The following is a 16,430-nucleotide window of genomic DNA, read 5'->3' as shown; positions in this document are numbered from 1 at the left end:
AAATTATCAAGTCTGTTCCTACCACACTAATGAAATTTAAGGAGGTTCATCAATTAGATTTTTTTTTTTAAGTTCTCAAACTCCTTGGCTCCAATAAACTTCTGACCTGGCCACATGGCTTGCTGACAAAATGGCAGACCTAACTGGATGACCCAAACCTGGCTCAAGTATCTCTCTCATGAAGCAGAGGTAATCTTGGTGCCAGAGGTAATCTGGGTGCTATAATTCTAAGGCACCCAGGACAGGCATCCCACAGGACAGCCAGCCGAGGTCCACCTGACTGGCAAGCCCAGCTATCACCAACCAACCAATAACACTCAAAGACTTTGCTTTCCTGATAGAGCACAGAGACAATCCCCAATCCTTCCATACATAAGAGCCACCTCATTTCTCCTCTCCTACACTACATCCTCCAGAGCCTAGACTCTGTGTTAAATTCAGTTCTCTCTTTGGCAGTAAAACTTTTACCCTCAGTACTCAACTCTCTTTAACAACACTTTTCACCTACATGTTCCTACAGAGTGTCTAAAAATGAATGATCTCTGTATTGTAACATTTGCTATCTACATTTCGATATTAGCCAAAGGCATTTTTCACGAATTTTCATGTCATATATTAACCAAAAGGTTTTGGAAAATCCTTCATATTGTGACTTCTCTGAAGGGAATTCATTCATTTAGATGTTCAGTGGACTTTCACTGAGTACCTATCATTTTCTATATGTAAAAGGAAATAATGAATCTTACAAAGATGAATAAGATATGGCACCTGCCTCCAAAGAGTTCACAGTCTCAAGGAGCAAAGAGGTCAGCAAGAAAGGGCCATGGAGAGTAAGATAATGATTATAAGAGATGAGGAGGATGACTGTCTCTTATTGGGGTCATCAGGAAGCCTCTATTTATATTCCTAAATTGACTGTATTTTAACTCTTTTGTTACTATTTTTCTTTTTCTATGGACACTTATTATATTTGTGATGCAATCTCAACAGAATGTCTAATGACAAAAGGACTCCTACTATTAATGTGATTTTTTTTTCAAACTGGAATATATGAGCATATTAACCCTCACTCACACCTGTCTTGTTAAAATGAGATCCAAGTTTTATTTCAGTAGGAAACTACAAGGAATGATCCCATGTTTTAAGTGTGTTTATACAATATCATCACTGGAACTCCAGCATCAGAAACATGTATCATGTGTATCTGTGAGTGTATTTTCCTGGGTGTGGGTATTTGTAATATACATCACCACTACAAATTTTGTGTATCCCTCCTCTTGTAGTCAGTCCACACGATAAAACTAAAAAATGCTTGCGACACTTGATTTTTCCCAGCATGCCCTCTCTAAAAACTCCTCTTTTTTAGCAATATACCCTTCATCCTGAAGTGAGGCATAGATGCCATGTTTCTATGATGTGACTCCATATTTGTACTTGTCTAAACAGTGACCAGAGATGAGCACATGACCCCAACAGGGGCAATCAATAATACTCCCTATGAGTTTGGGAGTTTATAAAGGTCACTTTTTCTCTTGGTCCTCTATGGCAATATGCAAAACTTGGGAACTTCTGATGGCAATATTATACCATGTGAATCAAAGAACAGAAGAAGTCTGTCCACAGTGAGTAAAACAAAACAGAAGAAGCGCCGATGAGGACCTGCTGTAGGATTCCCAAGTTTCTCTCAGGGCTCCAAGTCCCAGATCGTCCCTGACCTGGGCTGCCTTGAGATATCCCAATACCTTCTTAATAAATTTTGCTTTTTGCTTAAGCTCAAATTGAGTTTCTATGACTTGCTAATAAAAAATGCTGACAAATAAAATTTCATATATCTAGTTAAGATAGGATGAACAGATCACCTGGGCCGTGTAGATTGTGCATCCAAGATTGTCCAACAAAAATGAAAACCCTCATTGGTTGCAATAGCCAATTCAGAATACATAGTGAATCTAGAGGGCAGAAACATTGTATTATGTCACATTCTTGACTGCTCTTCTGCTTCCCCAATGTTTACTTATCCTTATGTTGTGTCCCTCACCAAGTCCTTTAAAAAAATCCTTCCTTTAAAATGCCTTTCATATCTATACTACCCTATCTATTTATAACTACTCTAGTTCATAGTTTCTTAGGTAAATGAGCCCCTAACCCCACTCTCCTCATGTCCACATATTTTCCATGCTTTTCTCAGGCAGATTATAAAAATTAAACAGGTCAAGACTCCAGTTTTTACATTTTCAGTGGTTCTTATTGTTAACTGAACAAAATCTTAACACTTAGCCAGGCATTAAGCTCTTTCACAATCTAGTTTCCATATACCTCTCAAACTTATATATCCTTACTCCCCTCTAGGATTCCTGAATACATTACCAATTTATTTGTCATCATCAGAGTGAGTACAATGTGTCGGGCACTGTGCTAATGATTCTATAAATATAATCTTCTATAATACATATAGCAGTGTTGGTTTCAAACAAGTCTGCAAAGCCTTTGACACTATTCTTATTGCAAGATGGGGTCTATGTTCCCTTTGCTAGAATCTGGGCCAACCTAAGTTTGCTACTAATACAGTGCACTAGAAGTGACACTGTTTAACTTCTTAGGCTAGGCAAGATAGCTATTCCTTGCTAAAAGAAAGAGAAGAAAAAGATAGTGACTAATATAATCTACTTAACCATTTATAATAAACTGAACAGGCAGTGTAAACCCCTGGGTACACTCACCTTTGGAGGCCCACCAGGAACAAGTCTGACAACTGTAGGCCACCATGCTACAAGGTAGCTTGGGCCACATGGAGAGACCATCTCTCCAGATGAGAGCCTCGACTGAGGGGCCAGAAACAGCCAACAACAAGCAAAGATGCTTAGTAAAGATGCCTCCAGATGATTCTGGCCCCTAGGTGTCAAGTCATTACTACAGTCAAGCCCTTCCACCTGAGACACTGTAGAGCAGAGTCCTCCCCAGCTCTGTGCTGCCCATATTCATGATGCACAGGATCTGCCAGCATAAGAAATGGTTATTTTTTATTGCTAAGTTTCAAAGTGATTTCTAATTTAGCAAGATCAATTGGGACCAACTTCAGTACCTGGAAGCAGGGCACTGTCATAGCAAAAGGCTTAAAACATGAGACACTGGCTTTGAGATTGAACTGTGGGTAACAGTAAATGATCCTTGAGGGACCTTGTATCAGAAGATTCAGGGGCTTTAAGGAAGCTGTTGGTGACAGCTTGATGGATATTAAGGTAAATGGTATTGAAAGCTGAAGGAAAGAGGTCCTCTGTCACAAAGTAGAAGCAAGTCTGGCAATACTGCTATCTCTAATGCTATGGAAAACAAGAAAGAGAACTATTAAACTGTATGTTCTAGCTCAGAAGACTTTCAAGCAGAACATGGAATGTGCCACAGCACCTTCTTTCTGGTCAGAAAAAAAATCCAAAACAGGAGAGATGAGCCTAAGAACAAACTGTCCAGTTTCCAAGCAAAATTTGGAATAGGACATACTGAGCTGGAAATGAAAACTCTTTCTCCTTCCTAGCCTCTCCAGATGGCAAAAGACTCTCAAAGTAAGAATCAGACTCAGGGATAAAATATACAGGTCACTGTCAGGAAAAGATGAGCTAAAGATAAAGCCAGGGACGCAACTTCAGGAACTGTCAAGACTTTAAACACTTTTAAAATGATGCCCTTCAAACCTTTTCAAACAGACAAAAGGTTTTCTAAGAATCTTAAGGGTGTGTCTTATAAACCTTCTCTGTTCAGTAATAGAGCATCTAAGAGTGGTATGAGCATTATTCTGCAAAGCCTCAAAATACACAAAGGCTCATATTAAAGAGACCCATGGTTTTGTCTTGGAATAGATATAACTTGACACAAAAAGTCAAGTTTTTTTACTTTTTTTTAAGATTTTATTTATTAATTCATGAGAGACACACAGAGAGAGAGAGAGAGAGAGGCAGAGACACAGGCAGAGGGAGAAGCAGGCCCCATGCAAGGAACCCAACATGGGACTCAATCCCGGGTCTCCAGGATCATGCCCTGGGCCAAAGGTGGCACTAAACCGCTGAGCCTCCTGGGCTGCCCTCAAGTTTTTTTAAAAAATAACTGTACCTGTTTGGACTCAAAGCAATGGAGCCAATGCAAAACATAAAAATAAAAATAAGCCTTCAGACCCCTAATTTTTTACTGATAGGAAACAAGCTGAGAAGGCTATTCAATTGCAAACACAAACTAATTTTTAATTACAAAAGAAAAGATGCCTTAAAAAGCAAAACTAAGAGCCGATGGGGCCAAGTGATAGGAAGGATAACTCACAGGGAACAGCACTAAGCCATAATCTTAAAATTGCCAATACGTGCCCAGTTGGGTTTCAGAACTGCTATGGGCCAGTGACTGCTATGTCCTCCCATTTTCTCCATTCTTGAATAGGAAGTCCTATTGAAAAAATCATATTCCCACCTCGCCATTGTCTGTTGAGGGAGAGAAGATAGAAAACATGTCTCTTTAGTTAAAAGGTCTTCAGAGCAAGAAAAACCATGTCCAAGAAACCAAACCCAAATAGTCTCATCTGCACCTAGACCTAAATTAGATGGTGAGATCCTGGATCTCAGACTTCAGTCTGATGTCACAAAGTAGTGAGACCTCTTGGCGAGTGTACTCTATACATGAGATGAATATAAATAATTTGTGGTCCGAGAAAAGATGTATTGATTTAAAAACATGTCCACAAATTTGCTGACACTCCCTATCAAGAGGTGGGATATATGCCCTCCCCCAGCAAATCAGAACCATGGTTAGTGACTTACTTGTAACCATCAGAATGCAGGAGAAGCAATGATGTTTATGATTATAATAACCATACGCTATCTCCCGTAGACATCCCATAGATATCCCTATCTCTTTGTCTTTTCTTAGTAACATTTCCCACCAAGAATTATATGCACACATCATCTGCCTTTCTAAGACCAAATCATCACTCAGGGTCATATTAAATCCCGTCTCCTCCACGAAGCTCATCATAAGACTCCAACCTTAGCAATTTCTCCCTCTTCTAAACAGTCTTGAACTTATTTTCTATAACTTGCATTTCCCAATTAGTGAACATATTACTAATACACAATGAGTGAATTTATTGCTTCTCTGACGCATATTCCTCGGCTACCCTCTTGAATTATGTCCCTAGATAAGGGTTGAAAATCCAAAGGCCTACAGAATGAAAGCAGGTAATACACAGCAGTGAGTTGACGTGGTGCAAAAGAAAAACGTGGTCTGGGTGAGGTTACACTAGGAAGCAAATGCCCCAGGTAAATGGGTCAGCCACCACCCAGTCATAGCACACTGATTTTCTCCATAGCAAATATTACCACCTGATAATACATTTATTTGCTTATTGTCACTCTCTCCTCATTAGAATGCAAGTTCCCTGAGGGCAGGAACATTGTTGTTTGTTTGCTGCTATATCACCAAAGCCTAGACAAGTACCTGACAATCAGTAAATATTTATTGAAGGAATAAATAAGTGAACAATTATTGCTAAGTGGGAATGTGAGCCCAATGTGACAAGATCTTCCCAATTTCAAGAGAAGCCAGAAATACATAATTTTATGTGCACTCTCTCAATTTCTAAATATCGACAATTAATTACAAAAATATTAAGCTATTTTAGGGATGGGTCAACAAAATACATCTGCCAGCTTGGATTCATCTGAAATACGCACATGCAATCGCTGTACTAGAAGCATCTTAGAGTTTCTTTTTTTAACCAAATTACTTAGGATAGTGCCTTGCAAAGTATAGAAAACTTGAGAAGTAAATGATGATGCTTCAAATACACACATTTGAGGCTCTGTTACCATTCAGCTGTAATTTATTAAGAAGCTACTCTAGCTACACTCTCACATCTCAAAGAAAACTGCGTCAGCTTCTGATCCAAAATGACCACCTAGACTTCACATGACTGTTTCACACCCAAGATCCTAAAGCTAAACTTCCACTCCTTCCAGCTGTTAAGAGTTCAGAAATGTGATTCCTATGTGCTCCTCACCAGTAATAAAGAGAAAAGGCAATGAAAATAAAATAGATTGGATATCCAAGGGGTGACTGAGAAAAAGAACCAGCTTTAAACTGTGTTTCCGCAGTTGATAAATAAGGGCTCCCAGTGGCAATTTTGTTTTCCTTTTTATTATCCTTAGTATTTTTAGATTATAAAACCCAAGATTTTATTTCAGTTGACCTTTCGATGTTCTCTGGTAGCATGTCTTATCTTTTCTACATAAAAATTATTAAGTAGGATTTTTAAAATGTTTACTAATTACTTGGATTCTTAACTCTAATAAAAGTCACATCTAAATAATTAGAGCATGTCTGGTTTTAAATATGGGTCACTTAGCAACAAGCTTAATTGTATAGGGCTGAGAACACTTTAAAGATGCTTTAAAGAAAACCTACTAAAAAACAAAACAAACAAACAAACAAAAACAGTACCAGTGTGCCCTATGCTACAAGTTGATGCACAGCAAGCCAGTCATCAACTTTTGAAGACGTCAAAGTAAATGAGATGTCTTGGTGTTCCTTTTCTGTGTGTGGCCAAACATGTATTGAAGTGTTAAAGTTCAATAAACTTGAAGTTTCCATAGGAGACATCAACAAACATCAGAGGAATTCAACATATCAAATAAGTTGAGAAGAGTAAAATGTTTTCTGGCCCTCTACAGCCAGCAATAAGGACCTAATTTTAATGATTATGTAGATTAATTCACTGTACACAGTTCTTCAATAGTGGCATTAATTTTTTATGCAAGCATATTTTATTTTTTTAAATAGGTCCTGCAGTGATTTAAATCGAAAGTAACACTGAGAAAAATTTACTTATCTAGAACTATTTTTCAAAATTTAGGTTGTTATAGACCTATGAACTTCCTACAGAACAAGAATATAGATTTCTATTAATTCCTTTTTACATTCGAGCAACACTAAATATGATGGCCACTGGATGGGGAGAATTATTACTTGAATTCTTCTACAGACATACAGCTAAAATGATGAAACAGAGTTCCCAGGGTACATGGGGAGAGAAAGCCCAAAATTTGGGATCACACCAACAAAAGTTTGTCTTGCAGCTCTACCGTTTGTTTACTTTTTGACTTTGGGTAAGTTACCTAATCTCTTTAAACCTCAATTTACTTTATTCATCTAGAAAAACGGAATCAATACTTTGCTTTAAGGGTGACATAAAACTTAAAACAGATGTGTATTTATTGTGTAAGCCATTGAAATGATGAGGAAGTTGTTAACTCAGCATGGCCTGACCTGGCCTGACTAGTGCAATCCAACAGCATGCAAAAAATGCTTAGAACACCATGCTGTCACAGATGATAGTTGTCACAGACAGTTCAATTGATTCTTATTATAAATCGAATGCAGAGCATGACTTCTCAGGCTTCCTATATATCATGCTCCCCTAAGAACACATCTCTACGCAGTTGGGTGTTACGGGCTAAGAGAAGTGTTATACCCTTTAGAAATTCTAGCACATGGACGGAAGAACTTGTGAACAAAAATGTTCATTGAGCATTGTCGTTAATCTTTCAAAATCAGAAAAATTAAAATGTTTCACTCAACCCATCCTATTCAGATAAACCACAAAAACATAATTTTACGCAAAAACTAAAATGAAATAAAAATAAGGTGCAGAATGATATCTATAATATAAAACACATGAGATTTTAAAGCACGACATCTATTGTAGAAATATATATATACATACATGACAATTGTATGATAATATGCATAGAAATGGCAAACATCAAATTCAGAACAGTAGTCATCTCTAAAGGAAGAGGCAAGGTGATGAGATCAGATGGGTGTACACAGAGGGCTTCGACTCTACCCACTATGTATTACTTTCTCAAAAACTAAGTTACACTAGAGCAAAGACGGTAAAACGTTTAGATTCTCTATAGCTGGCTAGTAGGTTTGTGGAGTTTATTATATTATTCTTTACATGAAATATTTCACAATAAAAAGAAACAGCTTTCCCAGGCATATAAACAAAAAGCAACGTGCCAAGTAGACGACAGGTGTTTTAAAAATACTCTGAAGATCAAGAGGGACTGGGATGGCGGGGGAGGTGGCGAAAGGGACAAGAGGGCTGGGCATGAATAAAACAGTTTTGTTAGAGTCTTGAGACCAGAAGAGTCTGACCCTTCCCAAGGGTTAGCAAAAGAATTTAGCCACATAAGACTAGAAGAAGATAAAAACAACTCATGGTTAATCCAGAAATCAGATGACCGTACAGTGTGTACATTATCTAAAAACATATTTAAAATACTTACTGCAACCCCACTCTTGGTGGTAGTTTCTCTGTATGTGAAGTTGCAAATCGCCCAGGCTAAATAATATGTAGACATGAGAGGGGTCTGTGAAAAGTGATCCGTAACCCATCCATCTTCCTCAAACACGGAAGTTTCCACTGGCATATTCGATAAAGATAAATAGGTTGCTTGATGCTTGATGCTAATTTTGAAAGTGGCCTTGTAGATTGGCTCGTCAAAACAAGGAAATGCCTTTCTGGCATGTGTGGGTGAAAACTGCGTAACACCGAGGAATCTGGAAAAAAGAAAAGGACATTCTGAATTACATTTACGGCTTGAGTTAAGTTATGACCATTTTACATGCTTCTGCTGATAATATATTTTTCCAAATCACAAAGTACTTTTTTTGAACCGAACTTCAGTACATAAAGAGCATGAAAGAATAATTTATATACATATATATCCCCAACAATAAAAATTCTTCGAGGGGAGTCTCTATCTCAATAAAGGAAATTCTCTAAACCCAGACCAGTGCTTAATACAAATAAATAAATAAATAAACAAACAAACAAACAAACAAAAACTCACTACCGAGAAACAACTCAGTGGCATCCTATTGGTAAATACTGGAAAATAATAGTTCTCCTTTTTGGTACGCCCCCACTTTCCCCACTTTCTCCTCTAAAGGTGTACAAGTAACGACAGGGAAACTAAAATCCAAAAGTCGTCATCAAATACATGCAGAATATAGATCACCAGTGGGAAACACCTGTGCCCTCAAATTTTAGCTAGACATGGGCTGATTTTGTTAAGGACTTTGAAACCTGACAAAAGTTGGTCTAAATTCTGGCTTCACAACATTCTCAGTTGTTTCACCCTGAATGATTACTATATTTCCCTAAGGCTTGGGTGTTCGTTGCTTGAAAGGAAATAATCAAGCCTAACTTTTAAAAAGTACTGTAAAGCTTAGTGGGAGAAAAAGGATATAAAGAACGTATCACTGCGAAAGATGAAGAGCAACCATCAGGCAGTTAATAAAGGGCAGCCACTGATTCACAAGGTCTTTAGCCTTTATCGGAATGATTTTTTTTTAAGATTTATTTATTTATTCGTGAAAGACACAGACACGAGAGAGAGGCAGAGACACAGGCAGAGGGAGAAGCAGGCTCCCTCCAGGGACCCCGACGTGGGACTCGATCCCAGGATCACCCCTTGAGCCAAAGGCAGGTGCCCAACCACTGAGCCACCCAGGCGTCCCATTTCTTGGAATGATTTAACACATGTTTATATTGAAGAATCCAGAGACTCTTGGTTTTTACGACTCCTAATATATATTTATTACATAAATTATAAATTCGGTATTCTGTTAATATAATACATGCAAATTCATAAAATAAATATCCATATAATAAGCATGTCAATGTGCATATATGTGTACATACCTATATAAGCTATATCCAGTGCCCTCAGGTTTTCAGATCAAACTGCAAAGTTGCATCTCATTAAAACTCTAATAAGACGCAACCTCTATATTCTTTCATGGTTAGGGTTACGAATGAGAATACTCAAACTAGGTACTTTAAGGACACTGTCCTACCTTGCAAAAGAAGCCATGATTTATGATAACATTCGTGACACAGATCAATTAAACTTTTCTGATAACACTAGTCACAAAACTCGATATAAGGCAAGTCAACACCAGACCCCTCAGAAAACATTACTGAGTGCTGAAGTCCTTTCTTTAAAAGGCTCTTTCCCCCATAAGTAGTCCTGCCACCACTCCCCTCTCCATCATCCACGGTGCTCACGGTTAATCTAACGTGGCACACTTTCCCACTGAGCCCAAACCCGGTCTCAAAATTATTCTCAGCATAGCACTTCAGGCAGCTACCACCAATCAATAGGAGTTGACATGTGCATTGAATCTTATTGGCTATCCCTGGCTCAAACCATCAGATGTAAATGTTTATACCTTTTTAACACTATGAAGCCTACATTTATCGTTGAGAGTCTGCTTTTTTAAAAGTTAATTTTGAAATAGAGAAAAAATAAGACATTCTAAAGATGAATTATATACTTAACTCTCAGAAAGAGGATTTGGGGCAAATTATCTTAGAAATGGTAGTGGGTTGCTACATACCAGGCTTGGGTAACTGCCTGAGCCTATTTTTCCATTAGTAGAAGGAAAATAATAATGCGTCCTAGCCCTTCCTTCCAAAGCTGTGGAGATGATAAAATGACATAATATATGGGAAAGAAGTTTTAACTACAAATCTTCAGACAAATATGAGGCTAAAGTTGGAAGCAATCTTAGAAACAAATTGTCCGGCTCTCATAAACTTCTAAGATGAAAAATGGTTCCAGTAGGGTTAAGTGATTTGTCCAAAGTGACACCAGCAATTAGTGCAAAGCTGAATCTGGAAGTCACATTTTCTGCATCTGAGTAAAAAGTAGTTATATTTCAAGAACAGTAAAATAACCTTTAGCCATAATTTATAAACAACATTTTAGTTTGACTATTGGTAATAAAAGGTTCTTTTTTTCCAAACGTGCCAGGACCATGGTAATATTTTCCCTTATGGTTTTCTATTGAGAGTCATATAGTTTTGTTTAATCAAATATCAGTGCTTTTTAGCTAAAATGAACCCACTTACAATTTTCTCTTCATTTGCTTCTGTCTTTCATAATGTTTTTGAATCTCATCTTTCCATCTTATTAATAGAAATGCCCACTGAGCTTGATATTTCTTTCCTGAGCTGTTTAAAAGTTACCCACAGGATTCCACAGATGGGGGAAAAAGTGTTCCTTTTTAACTTTCATGTTATCAGAACTCCAGCTCCACCACAGAACAGATGTCATCTGCTGTGTGTGAGTTTTTCACTGTATTAGGTACATGGTAGGATTTTTTTTTTTAACATATAACCACTTTTGTCCTTAAGGTCATAAAGTAGACAACTCATCCTATTGTGGGGAAAGTTCTGTAAGAGTTCAACAGAAGGGTTGCAATTAGAATGTATGAGTCACTAAGTAAAAATCAAAGGTGTCTTTGGCATTCAGTAATTAATGGGTGGGAATTTATTAGATGTAGAAGATTACCTCTGGGTTAATGAGAAATTAATAAACCAAATATTTATATAGAAGAGTCATGCTGTTCAGTCTCTTTTTGCCTTACATAGTAAGTAAATATGTTGGTAAAGCTACCAATTTAAGTCACTGATTCTCAGGGTTGAAGGGAATATAAAGACCATCTAGTGTCTTTTTCTGCAATTAATATTCCTAATGAATTCACACACACAGTATATATCTATGCACAGAGGGCCACCATATATTCTGATAATGTCTAAATGAGAAAATACCAATTTCACAGTCTGGCAACTGAGGACGATTGCAATTGAATTTCAATTCGGTATTTAGGAAATCAAAAGAAGTCCCTTGGTAAAGAAGAGCGGTCGGACTAGATTACTTTTTAGGTCTTTTCCAAGCCCAAGATCCTATAACTGAACAAAATTGAGAAATAAAATATTCCCTGAATTTGATGAGATTTTTCAAATATTAAATTACGCTACCGCTAAACAGCTTTTTACCACAAGCTCTTGTAATAACATGTTTCTCTTAATCATCGTCCTTGAGTGTTCGATGCTGAGGAGAAAAAGATAAATATATATGCTTCCTTCCCTCGAGGAGTTTATACTCTTAATAAAAGGAATTAAATAAATATCTAAACAGGTATTATACAAAAAGCCGTGGCCAAAGAGGAAGATGTAGGAAGAAACTACCACCTCCCAAAAAGAGGCTTCTCAGTCTCGGGACCACTGACATTTTAGGTTGGACAACTGTTCTTTGTTGGGGGCTGCCTGTGCACGGCAGGGTGCTCAGCAGCATCCCCGGGGGCCCTTCCACTAGGTGCCGGTAGCCCTCCCCAGCCTGGCTTTGCAACCCTGGGTGGGGAGGAGGGTGGGGGGGCAATTCACCCAGTTGAGAAGCACCTGCCTCTGGAGCTCAAGAGGCTTCATGGAGGAAGAAGCCTAAGAGAAACAACCCTTTAAAGAAAAAATTAACTCGCTTATTCAGTTGGTATGAAGTCTGTTCTCCTGCATGCTGGCTGGGTCAGGTCTCAGCACTGGGGGCCCATCCCTAACATCTCTCTCACCCTCGATACTCCCCTATCTCATAAAGAGACCGAGGTCGAGGCTCTGTTCCCCCAACAGGCTACAGCGTCCCTTGCATTTCCAAGATACAATTCTGTCTTGGTTTTATGTATGTTAAGATTGCCTCCAATTGGTGGAAGAGAGACTTCTTTTCTGTTGACTGTCATTAAAACCATCAAAGAGGCCCCTAAACAAGGTGACTTGGAATGGAAAATATTGAATTTGGGTTTTAAGTAAGGCCGCAGTGAGTTGCAGGTGGTAGCAAGACACCAGATAGAAGAAATACCAAAAAAAAAAAAAAAATCAATTAAAAATAGAAAACATTTTACTATACGGTATGGATACGACATACACATGTAAATGCAGGGAGAAGTAAATATAAAACAGCAGGAGGCAGAAGGTAATAGGGACAAGTATTTCGTTTTCTGTTTTTCTCCTGCTTTTTTCAAACAAAATCATTTTAATCTTTTAATGAATCTCCCCATTACCATAAAAAAAAAATGCCACTTCCAAAAGTGACATCCTACAAGTGCCATTCCGAGAATGTCACTCCAGCATAACTAGAAAAATATAAATAATATACATGTATTTTAATTCTCTTCCATCTAAAATAAATTACTTTATTTCTTAACAACTTGCCCATTTGACATTTTGGTTGAGCTAAGAAGGAGAGCGTTCAGCTCTGCGTTGCCTCTGAAGGATACCGAGAATTGATTTCTTCTTATTTCTGCGGAAGTTCACCAGGCAAGCTACTTGTGTCAAGTCATTATGATAAGATCCAGCAGAAGTAATGCATTAACGTCGGTTGATATTGCCAACAAATTACTGTATGTGATGCAAAACAATTTCTGTTCCATTATTTTCAGTTTGCCTTTTCATAAAGTTAAAATAGGCAGAGAAAAAAAAAAAAGCAACAACAACATTTGCATGACCCTGTTAGCATTCAGATTGATTCACGCCTTTTCACGGTGGAGCCCACCCAAACCCAGAGAACCTCACAAAAGGCACGCCCTACTCCAGAGGTTTCCATTTGGGCCACATGTATGCATGCCACACACACAGCGGTGACCAAGGGCCTCTGGACTTCCCTCTGTTGCTACTGTGATTTGCCTGGTGTTGCAATAGGTTCAGACTGTTGATAAAAACTCCCCAAATCTAAAGAAAAGTCCCAATCGAAACATCTAGTTACTATTCAACTGTTTGCAGGAGATGGACGCAGGTGCAAGGTCATGGAAGTTACACGTGTCCCGTTTAAAGTTAAGGCTGTTGATCAAAATGCAAACTATTACTCAAAACGTTTTAAGCCCAAACGGGCCGTTGTTTAGACTGTGTGTTTTTATGTACTTCAATGAGTCATTAAACCTCTGCCATTTCAGAAGAAAAGTGCTCCTGCTGAATATTCAGTGCTACACGCAAGCGTGTAATCTATTTTTTTTAAATAACCATTCTAGTAGACTAAAAACATAATGCAATAATGCCAGCAATATGTATGTAGGAAGTGGTGCATATGTGAATAATCGTGTTATAAAAACAGAGCACAATATTCATAATTGTTTCCCTCCTTGTGTACTAAATACTCTTATCAAAATTGAGTCCTGAGTGCTTGACCACCATTGATGAAGAGTATCAGGAAGGCGCCACGATTACCTTTGCAGGCCGTGATATTGGGTTCTCGTAAAAATAAATAAACTAGTGTCTGAGGTTCATTTGTTGAGTATCAGGAGGAGGCAGAGCATCCCAAGTAAGCATCATAAAGTACGGCCGCCGTCAGGACTCCGGGGAAGTCTTGGAACAGCAGCTGATGACTAGGGTGCCCTCCTCTTGGCACTTGCTGCGCTGGCCTCCAGGGGACAGAAGGCCCCGGTCTCTGCTATCCTCACCCCGGCCAAGAGAAGTGTGATGAGGAGAGCTGTGCACCTGCTGGCCTCACCGGCCCCCCGCCCCCCGCGCAGGTGTCCTCGCCGCTGCTGCACCCTCCTCCTCAGGTGCCAAGGCCCTGCTTCCCCTCCCCCGTCTGTACTGGGCTCATGGGGCAGAACCAAGAGCACCAGAAGGGACGTCCACAGCCACCACCACCCACCAGCTGGCTGGCAAGCAGAGCACCCGGGGCGGGAATCCTGGCCCTACGGGACCTGGCCCCAACACAACCAGTGGACACCCTGCCTCTGAGTCATATAATGATATTGATGCCCCCAAGCGAGTTCACCGACGGGCACATGAGGCTCTAAGGGCTTTACCACCTAACTCGTGATCCTCACCATGACCCTATGACACAGGGTTTCATTATCCCCATTTTCCAGGTGAGGGTACCAGGCACAGAACAGCCAGGAAATCTGGCCAGGGTCAAGGGGCAGAGGCAGGACCTGGGCCCGGCAGCTGGATCCTGCGTCCCGGAATACCCTACGCACGCACCTGCTTTTCCATCTAACAGCACAACCCAAGTGGCTGGGCCCTATTCTTACAAGGTAACAAAAGTGACCAAGAGGGGTCACCTTTGAACTCCATTCTTTGTCTACCCATCCCCGGAGTCTTTTTTTCTTTTTTTTTCCAGCTGTATAGTCATAAGGAAAGATGTGAATAATTACATTAAAACGTTCCCCCGCGAGTGAACACAGGGGTGGGGTGGGAGGAAGCCGCTCACCCTATCCCTGGAAAACCAGAGCTGGAGCTCCCTGAGCCACGCAGCCACTCATTTATTCAGAAATGGGGGAGGCAGGACAGCTGAGCCAGGGCGGTGGGCGGGGGGGCCTCACCCTGCCCACCTTCTTCCCGACACCATCAGACCCTCTGGCCGCGTGGGGTCCCTCAGGATCGGCCAGGAAACCGAGAGCGGGCAGCATGTTTCCTCTTACATTCGCCAGAGTTCCACGTGGCAAGTGGGGAGGCCCTGGCTGCGGAGAGAGCATCCGGCCTCCAGCAGCAACAAGCAGGGCGACACGGGACTTTGAGAAACTTGGGGGGGAGGGGACCCGGCCACCGCTGCGAATCTGAAAGCGCGTTAAAGGACACGGGGATAACCAAAATGACGTGGACGATTTTGACGATGATGATGGTCACCGCCGGCTGGAGGGAGAAGGATGGGGGCAAGGGGAACAGCCTTACCCACCATGAAAAATGCCCTAAACATCAATCCTTCCTTCCTTGCCCCTTTAATATCATTCCTGGAGGCTGTGCGCAAAGAAGGGAGTCTTATTCTTGCCATCACAAGGACAAATGTCCCCATCCTCAGCCAACCTAAACCATCACCCTCAAGCCCGTCCCCATACCCAATGGTGAGAACTGGTTTGAGGAGATAAACATGCTTTGCAGACCAAACAAGGCACAAGGTCCACCTTTGTCTGAAAGAGATTTGGAGCCGGCCCGCCTACTTTGTACAAAGAAAACCACCGGCAAACTAATCCAAGTCTTTGAGAGGAATATAGAGTGTATCACCGTCCCAGGTCATCGAATCAGATGGCACCACGGAAAACATGGCAAGACCAAACACCCATGGTCTGGATTTTCCTACCTCAATGAGTCATCACCCATTATTAACTAATCAAGGCTTTTTTAAGACTATTTTCTAGATGTGGGTTCCTGGTAGCATTCTGAATTGGGACCCAAATCCAGCACTGGATGGACTCAGTCTGGGCCACATGGTCATGTGTGCCTGTCGGGAAAACAATGAGCTAAGTCCACTAAGGAATCCTAAAAAAATAAAATTAAAAATAAAATTAAAAAATATATAAAAATAAAAATTTTATTTTAAATAAAATTTTAAAAAAGAAGAAGAAGAAGTTTTCATAGAAATAAATGGTTCTTGCAAATTTTTCGGTTCAGAGGCTTCCATAGAGGAGCAAAAAGACATGAACTCTAACTTGGTCGTGTGAAGATACTGCCTCACCAGCGTGAATGCGGCAAATGAGGCTGCTTCCCGTATACCAGCAATGTGGTGGTTTTCTAGCTTTTTTTAAATATCATGATTATTAATTCAGAC

General features: G+C 40.0%; 1 protein-coding gene across 1 annotated transcript in view; it reads right to left on the bottom strand.

Moving 5' to 3' along the window:
* TRHDE (thyrotropin releasing hormone degrading enzyme) overlaps nt 1–16,430 on the bottom strand; it is a 371,390-nt gene that overhangs the window by 349,095 nt on the left and 5,865 nt on the right. Inside the window, exon 2 of the mRNA XM_072843285.1 lies at nt 8,328–8,601. Coding sequence (XP_072699386.1) covers nt 8,328–8,601 — 274 coding nt within the window. The remainder of the gene's footprint in view (nt 1–8,327; nt 8,602–16,430) is intronic.

This window comes from Canis lupus, chromosome 11, assembly GCF_048164855.1.
Source record: "Canis lupus baileyi chromosome 11, mCanLup2.hap1, whole genome shotgun sequence".
In the NCBI taxonomy this organism is placed as follows: Eukaryota; Metazoa; Chordata; class Mammalia; order Carnivora; family Canidae; genus Canis; species Canis lupus.
The sequence above is the reverse complement of the archived record's forward strand: the minus strand, read 5'-3'. Positions and strand labels throughout refer to the sequence as shown.